General features: G+C 42.3%; 2 protein-coding genes across 9 annotated transcripts in view; one reads left to right on the top strand and one right to left on the bottom strand.

Moving 5' to 3' along the window:
* The window catches only part of SAP30BP (SAP30 binding protein), a 43,584-nt gene extending 26,755 nt beyond the window's left edge, over positions 1–16,829 (bottom strand). The window contains exons 1-3 of one of the 2 annotated variants that reach the window (XM_066616196.1): positions 16,576–16,829; positions 13,374–13,483; positions 9,207–9,254 (exon numbers count right to left, since the gene is read on the bottom strand). In XM_066616196.1, coding sequence (XP_066472293.1) covers positions 9,207–9,254; positions 13,374–13,483; positions 16,576–16,774 — 357 coding nt within the window. In that variant the 5' untranslated portion in view covers positions 16,775–16,829. The remainder of the gene's footprint in view (positions 1–9,206; positions 9,255–13,373; positions 13,484–16,575) is intronic. The other variant, XM_066616195.1, reaches the window with a different exon arrangement.
* Positions 16,830–17,027: 198 nt separating this feature from the next.
* Positions 17,028–18,272, top strand: part of RECQL5 (RecQ like helicase 5) — an 83,698-nt gene continuing 82,453 nt past the window's right edge. For all 7 annotated transcript variants that reach the window (XR_010793835.1, XM_066616487.1, XM_066616485.1 and 4 more), the window contains exon 1: positions 17,028–17,112. The gene's annotated coding sequence lies outside the window, so the exon portion shown is untranslated. The remainder of the gene's footprint in view (positions 17,113–18,272) is intronic.

Below are 18,272 nucleotides of genomic sequence, written 5' to 3'. Positions count from 1 at the left end.
GCTCCTTGTCTGAGCAGGACAATAAACATTTCTTTATACTCTCCCAGTCTATCCATGCTTCATGCCTTCCATATGAGATATTCATACTAACAGATAATTCCACTCACTAGTAAAGTGTAGTATTTGGTCAGCTACTCATGGCTGGCCTGCTGTTCTTTGATAAAAAAGATAAAAAGACCTCTTGTTCATATCTAACAAGCACTACAGAGCCACTTGGGAGAAAGAGTCAATCGCTGGAACTTTACTTACAAGTAAGTCAAAAGGCCCTTCAGGTTTCTCAGATCTCTCTACTGTACTTTTGTTTTTTGGCATTCTGGGTGAAGAGGCTCAGAAGTCTTAAGTTTGTCTTAGCCCTGAAAAGTAACTGGAGCCATTCTTCCCAGATGAAACATTATCTGTTCTAGATTATATGAGATGAGGAAGTAAATCAGTTCCAGAATTCATTTTTAACCTATGTCTTCAGATAGCTTTTGACATGCTTACCATACAAAACAGATTTATTTATTTTTTTTTTTACACAAGAATGCTGATAGTCAAGAACAGTAATAACAAGAAGAATGGTCTGCCCACCTAGTTCTATCCAGGGGCACTGGGAAGTCCAGCTTTTTTTGGCAGTGAACACCAAATGAAATACCCTTCCCTCCCATTTGAAAGCCACACCACACCCATGTCAGCAATCTGTGGTATTCAACACAGAGGGAGTCAGGGGCTTGTTGCAGCTTGCATGCCTGGTAAGGGAAGAACATGTAGGCACGTACTGTAATGGACAAGTTTCATCCTCCAAATAGTTCACAAAAGCGGTTTTCAGATCTGAACCTCTGAAGGAGAATGAACTCCTTTTATATGGTAAAGAACTGGGCAGAAAGAAGCAGTGGGGAGAGAAAGTCTCAAGTCCAGCTTTCCCTTTTTTCAGGAACAAACCCATCCCTACTATAGCTCCAGGCCTCGGGGTGATCATACCAATTTACAGAACTTCTGACAATTAGTCCACTTTGACACTCTACAAATGGCTAGATGGCTAACTTCTGCGACGCCAACTACCATTTCACCTGCAGCACTCTTCTCTGCATTTTGACAGCTGAAGGACTGGATATGGCTCAGAGACTTCCAGTTGCCAATCTCTTATAATCTAGGGGAGGAGTGCTACATTTGATTCCCAATGACAATACCTGAAACATGCTTTTCTCCACATTTGCTCTTCAAAGATACCTGAAGAAAAAACAAAAAGCCCACATGGGGGAAACTGTTCCTTTAACTGCCACAGCAAACCATGTTTTTCCACGATTGCATGCATGCAGGATCTGGCATAGAATCCGGCCACTGATACAAAGAGCATTAGCTTCTCCCTCTCTCTTTTTTCAAGGCAAATTTCTAGCCCTCACACTCTAGTCTATGCAGATGTTCCAGTGCTCAAGTTTTGGAACTTCTGTACTACATATAACCATGTGCCTCTTTCTCGTGACTCTTTTGTCCCTTTTCCAGTCAGGTCATTAGTCACGCCAATAAATCTGTATTTAACAGAAGTTCAAATATCGAGGAAGCATATAAACTGAGAACTTTTACACAACTGTGCGTATGCTGTTGATTGTGCATATGCTATAATTGATTCTTAGTGTTTCATCTTTCACTTGATAGCCACTCTACAGGTGAGAAGTGATCCTGCTTAACAAGCCCAGCAAGTAAATAGGGATGCAATCATTCTCTCACTAAAGATAATTAACATAATAAACATGTATATTTCCATTTTCTGAATGGGAAATAGAAAGCTTCATTTGATCATCTCTAGACAACCCAAAAGTCATGCTTTATATATTCTTCCCTACATAATTATATTCAATGAGAAAGAACACTACTTACAAATTGTCTTCTTGCCAATTAAAAGAATAAAAATGTATGGTTTAAAATCTGCCTAACATTTCTTACTAGTGAGCGTCTTAAGCACAGAAAACTGCCAGTTGTGATGAAAGCTAGGGAAAAACTAAATTCAGGATACATAAAATACTTCTAATCTACTCTGTGAACTGTCATTGTTCCCTAGCAAACTTTGTATTGGCAACCTTCAGTCTCGAAAGACTATGGTATCGTGCTCTGAAAGGTGGTTCTGGCACAGCGTCTAGTGTGGCTGAAAAGGCCAATCCGGGAGTGACAATCCCTTCCACACCGGGAGCAAGTGCAGTCTGTCCCTGGTCTGTCTCCCTGGCTATGGGCCTTCCTTCTTTGCCTCTTAGCCTCAGACTGTTGGCAAAGTGTCTCTTCAAACTGGGAAAGGCCATGCTGCACAGCCTGCCTCCAAGTGGGCTGCTCAGAGGCCAGGGTTTCCCACTTGTTGAGGTCCATCCCTAAGGCCTTCAGATCCCTCTTGCAGATGTCCTTGTATTGCAGCTGTGGTCTACCTGTAGGGCGCTTTCCTTGCACGAGTTCTCCATAGAGGAGATCCTTTGGGATCCGGCCATCATCCATTCTCATGACATGACCGAGCCAACGCAGGCATCTCTGTTTCAGCAGTGAATACATGCTAGGGATTCCAGCATGTTCCAGGACTGTGTTGTTTGGAACTTTGTCCTGCCAGGTGATGCCGAGGATGCGTCGGAGGCAGCGCATGTGGAAAGCGCTCAGTTTCCTCTCCTGTTGTGAGCGAAGAGTCCATGACTCGCTGCAGTACAGAAGTGTACTCAGGACGCAAGCTCTGTAGACCTGAATCTTGGTATATTGCATCAGCTTGTTAGCATAACCATATGAATATTTAGTCTGCAGCAAGTCCCAAGGCGCATTACAGGGCTAACTCCAAGAAAAGTAGGATTGCAGCCTTTGTGAAAGTGACAATTATCAGAAAGTTCTGTCAGACAGTCCGTTTCTTTGGCATCTTTCTTTTTGCATATAACGGCAGAGGGATAAATTATTTGACTGTAGCCTCAGCAAGTGCTCAATGTCATGATGCGCATGCTGCAATTCTCAGGAGGTTTTGGGTTGTCTAGAGATGATCAAATGAAGCTTTCTATTTCCCATTCAGAAAATGGAAATATACATGTTTATTATGTTAATTATCTTTAGTGAGAGAATGATTGCATCCCTATTTACTTGCTGGGCTTGTTAAGCAGGATCACTTCTCACCTGTAGAGCGGCTATCAAGTGAAAGATGAAACACTAAGAATCAATTATAGATTTTAAAACTGGCTGAAGGTACCTTGCTTGGAGACCAGCATGATACCAGCAGCGGTCTTAGCATAGAAGAGGCAACACAAACAAAAGGAAATATACAGGAAGGAACCTTCCAAATATCAGAGGCAGTACAGGTGTGCCCTGATATCTGCAGGGGTTCGGTTCCTCAGTTGCTTCCCTGGTCCTCATAATGCCTTTTAAAAGGATAAAATGGTCACTTCTGGTTAAGCAAAAAACCAGAAGTTGTGTTTTTTTGTTGAAACGGTCATTTGGAGGCACGCAGAGGCTGTGGGAAGGTGCATGGTGGACTCCCGCATCCACAAATACTTGAAACCATGGATACAGGAGCCATCTGCACACGCAAATTCAGGTTATAGGTGTCTCTACAATAGAAACTGAAGGGTGTAGGATAAGAGGAAGATTTCATTGTTACCCAATGAAGAGGATTAGAAAGTAAAATAGTATCCAACAAGGGGAAGCTCTCAGTACAAGACATAAGCCCAAACTCTGGGCACACCAATAATGTTTAATGTCCTTTGAGTGGGGCTAACACAAAGTCTTTTCCAAGGATGCGCTAACATTAATATCTCTCATGTTATTCCCCCCCCCCCAAAAAAGTGCCAGGAAACTCAAACAGTTCAGTTCAGAGAGCAAAAAGGTGCACTCTGACCTTTAAAAATGAATTGTCAGACATTTACTTTACCTGGAAGTCTGTCTAATTGTGTTAGAGGTATTCCACTATTGCAACACATCTCGAAGAACAAGTAATTTGACAATAACATCAAGCATAGCAATTTCCTTTCAGGAGAATTTGAAGTGGTGAAGACATGAAATAAGCCATTTCAATTCCCATCAGGCATCGTGTTGTCTATAAAAGAATAACGTAGGAGCTAGTCCCCTTGAATCACCCAAGCATTCAGAAATTCTTAAGCCAGACTCTCACTGAATATCAAGTTGGCACTTGAAAGGAAAGAGGATTCAACACACACCAGCTGGCACTGGGTTGTTAAAGCTTGTTAAACAGTTAAATGCTTGGACGTTGCCATCCATAAAGCAAGCATGTAGTAAATGGAAACCCTTAGCAGATGCCCTGATTTCAGGGGTCACACACATTTCATTGCAAACAAAAAGCTCCCTTGCACTACCATCCCTCCAGTCATGCCTACAATTTCCCTAAGCAGAACATAAGACAGTTACTTTGGAAAGTAAATATAAGGCTGAAGTAGTAAGCAAATGTTAGAAACTTTGCTATGAAAGTATGATTTTATACGAGAGGCTATCCCAGCCTTGACACCCTGCAATAGTAAATATATGAAATTATTTACATATGACACCGCCTGAACCAGTAGCAGAATCACCCTTGACAATGTATCAACACACAAGGAAAAGTCATGGCCAATTAGCACCCAAGACTCTACCCATTTCCAGCTTGACAGGTAAGGCCCAACTGGTCCGCATATGCCAGTGCAACAAAAGCCCCACCAGCATCAAAGCTGGTCTGTGGAGACACACCATGGACATCGGCACTATGACAGAAAAACAACATGCTCGCATAGCTCGAACATCATTCGGACACCCACACAACTCCTCTGGTGGACTGCTGGAAATGTTAGAATACTGAAAAGATTGGGGTGTGATATGGGAGAGATGAGGAAGAGTCTACATAAAATCATATCCTAATCCTTCTTCAGACAACAAATATGCCACAGAAGTTTGCTATGTGACAACATGCATACCATTTGGAAGTGGGGTAAGAGAAGAGCAAGTCAACACTTGTTCCTCTGTATCTTGCACTGGGGTAACCACCATTATTAAATCCCAATTGGCTCAGAGTTACAGTAAAAACTGAGCATGGCCTCCACAAGAAACTATATTCAGAAAGTTGGTGCGTTGCTCTACCAATACAGTATTTTCTTTAAATCCAAAGCTTCAACACTGCAGCTTTTCAACTCCATGGTGAAAGTAAAGGCAGAAGTGTCCCCACAAAAGGCATTCTATAAAAAAAGTGAAATGCACTCGAAGTGTACAGCCTAGTGGCAAAGGCTCACCTGCAAAGGGCAGGGTACTGTTTATTAACTTGCTTATATCAAAGTAATCAGACTAGTACTTATGGACAAAGTTAATGATTCCCTAGTAAAAACACTTGACCAGCCTAAGCAGAAGGGCTAGTCACTTAATTTTCTTATTGTGCAGCACTTGGACTCATAAAGCTAGGGCCAGAATCTTTATGGCTGTAAATGTAAGCCTGAAATTATATTATTAAGTACAATTCCCTGAGTATAGCTCTCCACTCTCTGACATTAGTATAAGAAATTATTATATTTTCTTCCAGTTCTGACAAATGGTTATACTTTTGGTTGTAGATGTGCAGCCTGCACATTTTGTGAAGAACTGTAGATGGCTATGTAGTAAAAGTCACAGATCCTTCTCTTTACTGACTATTGAGCATACATTTAAGCCTCACCCCAAGTCACACCCTGTTACAAGTCAGAGTGTAATGACTTTCTCTTTCTTCAAAGACCGTGCCCAGCTTCAACTAACTGTGCCCTGGAGCTAAAGAGGAAATTGCTGTTTGACATCATCAGTGTCTGAACTTGAAAAGCTCACCAGGACACAGTGTACCGAGATGCATTGACAGTGGAAAGCTAGAGAAAAGCAGCCTGCTGTAGAGTGTTGAACGTTATTACCTACAATAAGATCAAGTAGAAGAGCTCAGGTTACTAAATGAACACAGGCACACAGAACAGGGCAAATCCTGACCCCCTAACCATATGCTTCTTTTAACTTCTGCTCTTAGACTTACAAGGAGGCCATATGCTTCAGTCAGTGCTAGGAACAGAATCATGTCACTGCTATATTTTCAAAAATAAGAAAACAGCCAATTTTTCTCTTTATTCCAAAAGTCTGGGGTGTGTCCTGAAATCAATGCCTAGCACCTAGTCAGGCTAATCTACTTTAGTCTCTGCAACTTTTCTGAATTCCATCTTCATACTGAAGAGTTTAGGGTTGCTACCATCATGCCTTGCTTCTCCTCAAATCACCACCCCCCTTTTTTGGTTTGCTTAACATCCACCTTGATGAAGAATTATAGAGTTCAAAAACATACTGCTTAAAACTTTGGGTGGTCATAAATATAGTCAGACCGTGGGTTTTACTTTTTTTTAATCGGTCAGTATGATCACCACTTTTATACACATATTTCTGACTTCTCTCTATATCGTATACAAATGTTCTAATGGGTGGTTGGGCAACTGCAACTGGTAGAAGTTGCATGTTATATTGAAGACTTGCCACTGTTGGCTCTGATAATCTGTGCTGAGGTGCAGCGACATCTTCTGGTGCGCTGTTTCAGCATGCAAGAGCTATCTATCCAGCTACAGGATTTTACTCAAACTGCAGTGCAGGTGCATAGCCAACATGTAACAGACAAAGTTCAGTGGTGAAGCACATTCTTTACATGGAGAAGATCTGAGGTGCAACTCCCTGCATCTTCAGGTACAGCAGAAAAACATTCCTGCTTGAAATCCTGGAGAGTTGCTGCCAGTCAACTGACAATGCAGAGCTAGATAGACCAGAGGTCTTAACTTAGTATAAGGCAGCTTCTAGTATAGCCAACCATACAGCTAGATAGGCATCAGATGGGAGCATTCAATTACCCCCATTTTTAAAAAAAGAAAATATGAACAACAGATGTGTACTAGAAGATAATATGCAGTGTTCTGCATGTGTGTGCACATACATCCTAGAAGCACTTTGTGGAGATTGCAGGACCACCAGATCAGTATCTGGTGTAGTGTGAGCAGTGGCAGCAGAAAGAATAAAACTGACAAAAGCACCTCACAATTACATACAGAAGCACTATGTGTATGTGATAGATACCAGTCAAACCCTTTTCCTCAGGCCTCCACATATATTTGTTAACGTTATATAAATGCAGTATGCTGCAGGGCAGCAGAATTCTGCCTACCTCTCACATGCATTGAACATAATATCTAAGTGACACATATAGCCGATTCTTACCTTTATTCTGAGAGGCAAGACTTGTGTTATCAAGCATGTATATAAAAATCTAGGTATACGTGAACCATGTAAGACTCATATCAAAGAGAATTCTGCAACCTGACTATATGCTGAATTTTACCTACTTTTGTAAACAGACCTTTAGCAGTAATACTAGTTTGGCATTTGGTGACCTGCACAGAAGAATAATGTTCTTTAACACTTTTTCAAAATATATTGGGACAGATCCAGATGAGCCATTGTATGTGTCAGAAAAAATCTGTTAAAAATACAAATTGCTATGTGGCATTGTAAGGATACAAACATGCCACAGAACTCATTATGTAAAACAAAAAGCCTGCTCTGTTACATTATTTAAATACTTTTGACAATTCAGCACAGAGTTGAGTAAATCTGAGCATATATTAATGCAATGTAAGTCAAAGATTATGGCCACAGAACAAAGTATATAGGTGGTTGCTGATTAAACTGGCCTGGTGCAGATAATATCACCAACCTCCAAAGTGTAATCATCATGAGGCATGGAACATGCAGTGTGTTTGCATGCTTTCCTTCCCTCTCTCTCCTGTGCAACCTACCACTTCTTTCCACAATTTGCAGTAACTATAGTGTAGTGGTACAACCTTTACCAAGGGTAGTATTAGCCATGGTTAGCTTTAATAAGTATTTGCAAATCATCTTTTGCCTGTGATTAGTGCATAACTCTATCTGCACCAATATTAATGCTAAGGTTAAAACAATTGAAGGTGCATTGATGCATGGAAAAGAAGAGAGCCCACAAGCCTGTCGCATGAATCCAATCCCCTAACAGCTGCACCAGTTCATTATTTATAGCTTTAAAAATTTTGGCTCATTTCGCTTAATTACTGCTTTCATATCCAAACAGAGTAAATTAGATTTAAGTCTCTTCTAACAGTAGTATAGACTACATAAATTATAAAGTTAAAAGAACTCACTTCTCTATGTGCTCACAGTTTCTAAAGCAGGGGTGTCAAACATAAGGCCCAGGAGCCGGATGTGGCCCTCGAAAGCTTTTTATCCGGCCCTCGGGCTCTCAGCTTCTAAGCAGTGCTGAGGTGTTACTGCTGAAAGGGCAGTCCACATGAAAATTGGGCTGTCCCTTATCTTGAAATATGATCAAGATTTGCATGTTTTCTCTTCTTTCGTTTACAGCTAAGTGAGAAAAAGTGTTTATTTTTGGTTATGACCTGTTTAATGACAGTTTCGGCTCTCAGCAGACATGATGAATGCTATTTGGCCCTCTGTATGAAACGAGTTTGACACCCCTGTTCTAAAGTGCTAACTACTAATGCTTACTATTATTATTATTATTAACAATAATAATAATAATTTATATACCGCCTTTCTGGTCATCGGAATACTCCTCTGACTTTATTCAAGGCGGTTCACAAAGGCAGGCTCTCTCTAAACCCCCGAGGAGATTTTTAAAATAATGGAAAGGTTCTATCTTTCAAGAACCACACAACATTTCAGATGGATCTTTCAAGTCTGGTATCACTTCTGGCCTCCAGTTGCCTCCCAAGCTGGCTGACAAGCAGCTCCTTCATCTCTCACTTGAAGGGCAGCCAAGACGCTTCTTTGCTCACACCAAAGAGCAGGTAGAATAACTCCACTCAGCTTGTCAGCTGCTTCAAGGTCTCGCCATTCATGGAGCTGCTGGTGGCCTCGAACTGGCGACCTTCAGATGTTATCTTTGGGCTAACGGAGGCTCTACCCTCTAGGCTCTACTGTACATAGCCAAAGAATTAGTGTAGCACTACCTTGTGTAGCACAAAATTTTGGAGTATTTAAAAGGTTGTCTCTTAAATCCCCCAACCAGCTGGCCATATATGTAGACCTCAAGGTCCTCTAAAAGGCTGCCAACAGTTGGACCACAGAATCTGGGAAGGAATGAGATCAAAGAACTAAAAAAACAAGTAAAGAAACACTGCCACTAAGTGGACAAAATTATACTATTAAGATTTACAGCATATTCCCACCCCCATTCATAATGCTCTCCCAAATACCTTTAGGTCATCAGCCTCAGGTTTTTCAGTCTCTGAATCGTCATCTTCCTACAAGACAAAGAATTTACAGGATTAAACTTTACAGAGTGGGCTCAGCAAGATCTTGCATTTGTAGCAAGGGGATTGCATTAAATAGCCCAATGTGACCCTTTAATTCTGCTAAGCTGTTTTCACAACTTATAAAGTGTCAATTTGTATAAAAAAACAGACAGGCATTCCTAAATGTCCTTGTAATGTTTGTTGTATCCACATACACACCGACACTGAAAAGTGAACAAAGATAAGAAAAACAGAATGTTTGCACTGTGAAAATTCTTCAATGCTGCACGCTTATATCAGCACAGTCCTTGTGAAAAAAGGGAAACAAAAAAAGACATCTAATTGTACAAGCATCTGTAAGTTCTCTCGGATTCTGAAACCTGCAAAACAGAGTTCCAATTCAACAGAAAACACATTTCCAAATATGACAAGTCAAGAAGTTGGACAGGATGCAACCAATACAAGAATGAATCACAACACTCCAGAAGATAAGCAGTTTCACTGTCCTAAAATTGCATTGCTAAAAAGTAATCGGACTAAAATCTTTATCTAAAACTTTCATTCAGTTTCAGCAATCAACACTAGCTCCTGCCAAAGTCACAATACCCACTGTGCATATTCCTGCAACTGAGGTAGTCATACACAGTTGTTCACTTGATTTCTACACAGAGGACATTTGCCATGTCAGACCTCAAAAGAAAAATACACAAGCTCAGCTATGGAAGGGTTCCCCTCTCAAGAAATGGTTGCCTAATATCAACAAATAAAAAGTTACTCAATTTTACTGGACACTTGACAGATGCTAAACGCATTAAAAGAATTCTGCTCAATATAAATATGCTCAAGAGCCTAAAATACACTACAATTTCAGTTTAAATCAAATATCTTGGCCACAATGATGCAGATATGCTGTATTAGGTTACAGGCTAAATAACTGACTTCAGCTTACACTGCTTTATAAGGCGGTTCCAAAGCCAGACTGGATAGCAGGAAAGAAAACATTTTTTGGCATGACCACAAGGCAGGGTACAATTCACCTCGTGGGAGGCTTACCCTGAAGTAAATGATCTTTCACTTGGTACTCAGATGGCCTGTGCCTTAAGGCAAAGTATGTGTGTTTTGCCTTGGGGAGCAAGTACTCGTAAATTATATGTACACATCCTAGGTTATCAAAGAATAGCAAAACTGGATGTTATCTACTGCTTAATGACTGTTTAGAAGTCATTTTCTGCCCTATGTAAAGCTATATTACAAGTGGGAAAAGTGCTTTCTCAAATGTAAAGGCAGTGTCTGAAAAAGAAGATCCACTGATTATTTAACTATTCTCTTTAAGGTTTCAATATACAAGGTTACAAGTTCATGAAACTGGGCAATATCCTGGTTTAGCAGATTACCTTTATACACAATGAGAGGAGCAGGGAGGAAACTGGTGAACCCAAGCCTGCTACTGTTTTCACTATATATCCTATATATCAATAAAAAGAGCTTTTTATTTTGTGTCACCCATAATCAATTTATCTTTTCAAAATAATCTGATTTAAAATGAAATCTTAATTTAGTGTACACACAACACCTTAACACTGAGTTAAGGACCCTTTTATGAATTTATGAAAGTTCACTTTTCTGGATTAAGAACAAACTTTCTTCTTAATCTTCATTAAGCATCTTCATCAGTGGTCATACAGTCCAACAGTTCATGCACTTATTGGGACTGTTTTATGTGCAGTTTTATGGGACTGTTTTATGCGCAGTAACTATACGATTCCAGCAAACTAGCTCAGAGTCAGTAGTCTACAAATATTTATGACTATCTATGACTCAAAGTACACAGACAATTCCATTTAATGAAGAACAATAACCTGCTCAGTAACTACTTTAGTGGGGGTGAGGAAAGCTATGGCACAGTAGGGCAGTTGTGAGACAAAGGAGATTAAACAACGTAAAGGAAAAAACAATTGTAAAATATTTATATCCCTCCCTTCCCATCTAAATATACCCAAGCCAGCTTATAGGATTTTTTCCCTACATAACAGTAGATCAGAGTTCCTGATCTTAAAATACTGTATTTGTGTTGATTCCAACCAGTACCCATCTAGAAAAACCTATCATAATAAGAGACACCCTATATGGGCAGGAGAAAAGTGAACTGCATGCAGAAGTGTGGATCAAGGGGAAAGTAATGTCTGAGAAGCCTCTGAGGAAACAGGCAAGCAGAACTCTGACTCGCTTACACACTACCAGTTGCACCAGACATTCAGGACTATGAGGAGACAGCACGCCATTTGTATTTCTTTTGCTCCCATCCAGGTCCTGTAAATTAGATTTCATTCCCAATACTGTTCAGTTCCCAAAAATGCTGCTGCCCTGATATCTATCAACACCACAGACACCTGCATACAATGTTGTTGAAGCAGACCAAAGTAATACGGACACAGACAAAAACCAAATATTGCAGTAATATTTAACTTCTTCCATATTGGAAGAACTAGTCAGAAATGCAAATGACCCAGGTGGAAATGACCCCCCAAAAAGATTGTGTATGGTGATCATGTACAACAAACAAAAAAATATGTCACAATGACCTGTCTGATATTGCCATTCAAGTCTCTAGTAATTTATAATACCATTTTAAGGATACAGACAAACTTTGTATGTGTAAACACAGAGTTTACATGCATGTATAAATAAAACTTCAGACTTTCAATTCTCTTAACTTTCTTATGTGAATGAGCAGTGAAAATCCCAGATTTCTCCCTCCCCACATTTTCCCTAAGGATCCTCTAGCCCTCCAGAGGATTCTGAGATGCATCATCATATAAATGCAGCTTACTCATCCTGGTGCTGACTATCCTAGGATGCTTCCCTGAAACTCTCTGAAAGCAGTACCATGGCAGAGAAGTCCACATGGCTAGGCAGACAGATTGTTTTGTGGATTTGCTGTGTTGCCTGGCTTCCCCAAGAAAAGTCCTAGGCAGCTCAGCTTCTGGGACTGTTGAGCATTCAAGACCATCTGATTAGGTCAAAGGGCAGATATGCATGCCTAGGTGATCAAAAATCATCCAGTGGCACCCTTGCATGCTTTGTCTTTTTCCATCTGTTCTAATTCCCGAACCTTTTAGTAAATTCTCTGCATATTTATGGGTTCTACCTGCCAAGTTGAGGTTCACTCTCAGACTGTTATGATCCACTAATGGCCAGTAAAAAGGGAGATTTTGGGACTCAGCCTGGGAGAAGAGTTTTCCTCTGGGTTTCCTCTTTCTGCCTGTGCTTCCTGGTCTTCAAACACACTACTATTTTGCCGATAAATTCCAGCCTCCCTAAGAGAAGGGTGATGGAGGACAGATAGTGGGTTGCCAGTAGCTAACTGCTAGGTATTATGCCCAAGTTGACTATTATTCTTTTCCTTTATAGGTAGCAAGCATTGGACAAATGTCAACCTTTTCCCACCTAATTACAGAGCAGAGATGCAGCTCTCCATTGTAGTGGAGAAAAAGAACATGCTCTCTGGTTTACCCCAGACTCCTATGGGGAGTTTTGATATTTTTACCTATCCACTTAACCAGGTCATTTGATCTTAACATGAAAAGAGGAAAAAAAACCCAATACTAAGAGACACTAAGGCAATTCTAGAGTTTAGGGCATCTGCACAACACATCTTGGCAGGTATGTATTTTATCTAGAAAACAGATTATCATCACAAGTAGTAGCTTTAGATGCCACTGCCTATAGCAAATTAACACCAAAAAGCCTGGAATAAATCGAGTTACAAGATGAATTTTCGTTCACGTAACTGGTACTAATACAGTTTTATAGCATAGAATGATTGTTTTCATTCCACAACACATAATACTTTTTATTCACAGAACTCCAGTTTCTATTACATGCAAGGTCTATCAGGCCTTTTTGTTTTTGATACTGTAATCTAGTAACCCCATGAACAGAAATTTGTGGTAAGCACACAAACGCTGAAGGAAAATATCTGCATAGATGATAAAAAGTCATAAGGAGCCAGTATGCCTAAATTTCAGCCTTCATTTGTTATCCTGAGGATTGTTAAGTGGAAAATGTTGCTGAAATATATATATACAGCAAGCATTAAACCAAGCAATAAAAAGATGAAGTACCTACCGACTGTCTGCTGTTTTCATCATCTTCTTCATCATAGCCATCTTCTTCTCCCTCCATCTTACTGAAATCATCTTCTCCATAGCCCTCTGATACCAAGCCACCTTTTTCTTCTAAGCCATCCAAGATGAGGAAGAAAAATAATCCAAATTTAGTGGCAATTTGACATCTCAATGGAAATATAAGCAAAAAAAGATACAAATTTAAAATATAATGCATAACACTGAGGTAACCTTACAGGAAGCATTACGCTGCTAAATATCTTTCTTTTAAAAAAGCAATGGTGCCTTATTCCAGTAATTGTAGGCCTATATGCTACACACACACCTATTATTACCCACAATAAGCACTACTGATTTTATAGTGGTAGCCATATCAGTCTCCAGCAGCAAATGCAACAGAATCATTGTTACTACAGCCCACTTCAGCAGATACACAAAATTAAATCCTTAGTAGGAAGGTGCGTATACACACACGCACAGCAAAAACAAACAGCAGTCAATTAAAAAGATGAAATGCAAAAGCCTGGTCTCATTCAACAAACTTAAAAGTATACATGACAAGCATGGTGACAATTCACAAATGACAATAACTTCCAAACACTCTTAACTCTGTAGTGCAATGGTTCCCAAACTTTTTTGACTGGCAGCTCCCTCGATCTACTGGGCCACTGGCCATGGCTTCCCATCAGGGCTACAATCCTATATATTTTATAGGGTGGTGGGTTTCTCATGAGGATTCTGCAGCTCCCTGGGGATCCATGGCTCACAGTTTGGAAACCACGGCTGTAATGTGATAAATTATAATAATAATAATAACAGGTATTTATATACCGCCTTTCTTGGTCTTTATTCAAGGCAGTTTACATAGGCAGGCTTTATTTAAATCCCTTATTAAATAGGGATTTTTACAATTTGAAAGAAGGTTCTTTCTTTCAAGAACCACTACATTCAGGTGTTTCATTCTGATCTGGCTTCACATTCTGGCCTCCATCCTCCCACACTCAGAGCAGATGGAATAGCTCGGCTTCAGCTTGTCAGCTGCTTCAAGGTCGCACGGGGCCGGTGGCCTCGAACTGGCGACCTTGTGGATGTTATCTTCAGGCAGAAGGAGGCTCTACCCCCTAGACCAGACCTCCTTATGTCACACTGGTCCTGTGATTATTGTGTTTGGTGCTCCCAAAGTCTAATTGTGCTGACACTCATGCTAATCTCCATTTGAGATTTTTCTGTTGAAGAATTAAAGCTGCAATCCTATGCACATTTTCCAGAGAGTAAACCCCATTGAACACAATGGGACTTACTTCTGAGCAGACATGCATAGGATTTGGTTTTAAGTTTCCAAGCAAAATTAGAATGAGAACCAAGATAATGTATTGTTCTTAAATATCACATTACAGAGTTCAATAAGCCATTTCTGCCCAATATTGCATATATGCAACAAGAACCAAATGTGTACACCTATGGTAGGACAAAAATGGTTTAACTTCGCACTACCTGGAGGTTATCACCAACTGTGAATTGTCAACATGGTAATCTCGGATATTTTGTTGTGAGGCTAGGCCTTTTACATGTCCTCTTGTAATTGACTCTAGCCCAATCCTATCCAACTTTCCAGCACCTGTGCAATTGCAGTGCAGCCCTGAGGTAAGGGAACAAATGTTTCCATACTTTGAGGAGGCCTCCAAGACTGCCTCCCCACCACAGGATGCAGCGCATACCCCATTGGCAAAGCTGCACCGGCACTGGAAAATTGGATAGGATTGGGCTCTCAGTTTTCATTTTTTTTTTGTTTATCCCCTTGCGTGAGTACAGGTATACACACATACCCCTACCTGCCTACTGAGGATTTCTCTTTGCCTATCTGATGAAGTTGATATAGTCCACAAAAGTTTATTCTACAATAAATTTGGTTTTTAAACAGCTAAAGACTCTTTGTTGGTTTTTAGCACTTATTTTAGAATGCTGCAAACATACAACCTCTAAAAATCGCACTGCAGCTATACAATTATGCCTCCCAAAATAAAATGTAGTATTTTTTATGCATGAAATTTGTAACGTGTTCATAGAAGAAATGCTTTATAGTCATGAGTATTAGGAGACAATATAGTTTGGAAAAGAAAAGTTACCCAGCACACCACATTATCAGAGGGAGAAGGAGACAGAGAAAACTCTAAAAACATTTGAATGTTCTTATACGTAAGATGGACAGTAGCTCAGGGATACCAAATGCATTTTGCATGCAGAAAGTTCTGAGTTTAATATCTGGCATTTTCAGGTAAAAAGCATATCAAAGAGCAGAGCAGGGGAAGAATCTCTGCCTGAAGACTTCGTACACTACTAACAGAACGGCTACCAGGGATGGCATGTGCAATTCCACCTTCTGGAGCACACTGCTGTGATCCAAAAGAGAGCAAAAAACTCATAGCATCCTTATCTTCCTCTGTTGTGTGGTTCTTTTCCAAAACCAGGAAGCTCAGGACTTCCTGGTCTAAATAAAGACCATGCCAGGGAGCACCAAGTTCTCTTTAACTAAACCAGAAAACCCCACAGTTCGTAGTTTGAGAAAAGAACAGAAAGAAGGTAAAAAAGGAGATTCACTGATTGCTTTTAGCAAGCAGGAAGCTAATCAAGATGGTTTGTGTCCATAGCAAATTGGAGGGAGGTGGCAACAGCAGGGTGAAGGGCATCTGGAACCGACCGCACTTTGCACCGTCTGGCCTGCTGTGAGACACACCAGGCACATCTTTTCCCTCTCACACAACACCAGAACTGGGGATATCCACTACAATTGAGTGTTGGGAGGGTTAGGACAGACAGATAGACAAAAATATTTCTTTACTCAATGTGTGATTGGTCTGTGGAACTCCTTGCCACAGGATGTGGTGACAGCATCTGGCCTGGACACCTTTAAAAGGGGATTGGACAAGTATCTGGAAAGCCCATCACGGGTTACGAGCCGTGATGGGGATGTGCCACCTGGTTTCAGGAGGCGGCTCCCTTAGGAGGCCAGGTGCAGGTGCAGGGAGGGCGCCGGGAGGCAGGTCTGGGGTGGTCCCTGAGGCAGCTGCTGGGCCACAGGGAGACGCAGGGCGCTGGGCTGCTGGGCTGGGCGGGCCTCGGCCTCACCCTGCGGGGCTCTTCTGATCAAGGGACCCACACGACTCAGCCCCCTTACTGCCTCGCTCCCCCCGCCAACGCCTCACCCGCGCCCGCTCCTCGCTCGCTGCCCGCCCCGCCGGCCTCGCTACCGGACTCGGACTCGGGCTCGGAGTCTTCGGCATAAACCGCCAAGGAGGACAGGACGCTCTTCTTCGCCGCCGCCATTGTCCCACTTCCCACAACCGCAGCCCGCTTCCGGCGCGGGGGAGCGACGCGTGCCGACGAGGGCCCAGCGGTCGCCATAGCGACCACTCTTTCCCCCCCCCCACCCACTCGGAAGCCCGCACGGGACTGAGAGGGCCTGAGGCTGAAGAGGAGGAGGGGCGAAGAGAGACCAAGGGAACGGCTGAAGAAACAGAAAAAGCCGTTGTCCGCGCGCCGGCCCTTTAAATAGCACGCTACGCGTCATCACTGTGCGCTCGACTCGCCGCCGGAAGTTGAATAAGCGCACAGGTAACCGGGAGGGCGCGGGGTGTGAGGGGGTTGTGATGATAGCGGAAGGATACCAGCCTGAGTAGGAATGTGTAGTAGCGTAGAGATGCTGTGAGAGTGAAATAGTCGCTACCTCCGCGCTGCGGTTGGTGAGTGGGCCTCATTCGCCTAGGGGGTGGGGTCGGGTTGGGCTGCGCTGCGTGGAAGTAGTGCGCCTCTGGCTCGTGCGCCTCTCCCGCCCAGGCGACAGTGGGGCTGAAGTTGCACAGGGTCTGCCTTCCCTCCTTCTCAGGCTGCCATCCTGTCCACACTTAGCTGGGAGGAAGCCCCACTGACTAGAGTGGGACTGACTTCTGAGGAGACACCCAGAGAATTGGGCTCTAAGGCTGCCATCCTGTCCACACTTACTTAGGGGGAAGCCCCACTGACTAGAATGGAACTGACTTCTGAGGAGACACCCAAAGAATTGGGCTCTAAGGCTGCCATCCTGTCCACACTTACTTAGGGGGAAGCCCCACTGACTAGAATGGAACTGACTTCTGAGGAGACACCCAGAGGATTGGGCTCTAAGGCTGCCATCCTGTCCACACTTACTTAGGGGGAAGCCCCACTGACTAGAATGGAACTGACTTCTGAGGAGACACCCAAAGAATTGGGCTCTAAGGCTGCCATCCTGTCCACACTTACTTAGGGGGAAGCCCCACTGACTAGAATGGAACTGACTTCTGAGGAGACACCCAGAGGATTGGGCTCTAAGGCTGCCATCCTGTCCACACTTACCTGAGAGGAAGCCCCATTGACCATAATGGGACTTACTTCTGAGGAGACAAGCATAGGGTTGGGCTCTCAACTCTTCCCTTGCCCCATCCTGGCCTCTCTGAGATTTCTGCCCCAGAAGTGAGTTTGAAAGGAATGATGATAATTAAAAGATATGTTGAAGTAGTATGGGGGTGCAAGTACCCCAGCTGTATTATTGTGAGAGTTGAGCTCCTTCTTGGAGAGAGGGGATATAAGACAAAGGCTGGTATAAAGAAATTTGGGTTTCAGGCTTGAAAGACAATAAGATCTTAGAAGGCGGGGGTGAGGATGCAGTGGATTGATGGAAGTGGTGAAAAAGAGCTGCAGTGGAGAATTACAGTCCAGTCCTAGGCTTGTCTCCGCACAAGTAAGTCCCATTATAGTCAATGGGGCTTACTGCCTGGTAAGTGTGCACAGGATCACAGCCTTAGAGTGTTTTTTATTTCAAAGACCTTAGGCTGCAATCCTGTGCATGCTTATCTGTCACTTAGGCTGATTGAGCACAGTGGGA

Source organism: Tiliqua scincoides, chromosome 2, assembly GCF_035046505.1.
Source record: "Tiliqua scincoides isolate rTilSci1 chromosome 2, rTilSci1.hap2, whole genome shotgun sequence".
NCBI lineage: Eukaryota > Metazoa > Chordata > Lepidosauria > Squamata > Scincidae > Tiliqua > Tiliqua scincoides.
The sequence above is the reverse complement of the archived record's forward strand: the minus strand, read 5'-3'. Positions and strand labels throughout refer to the sequence as shown.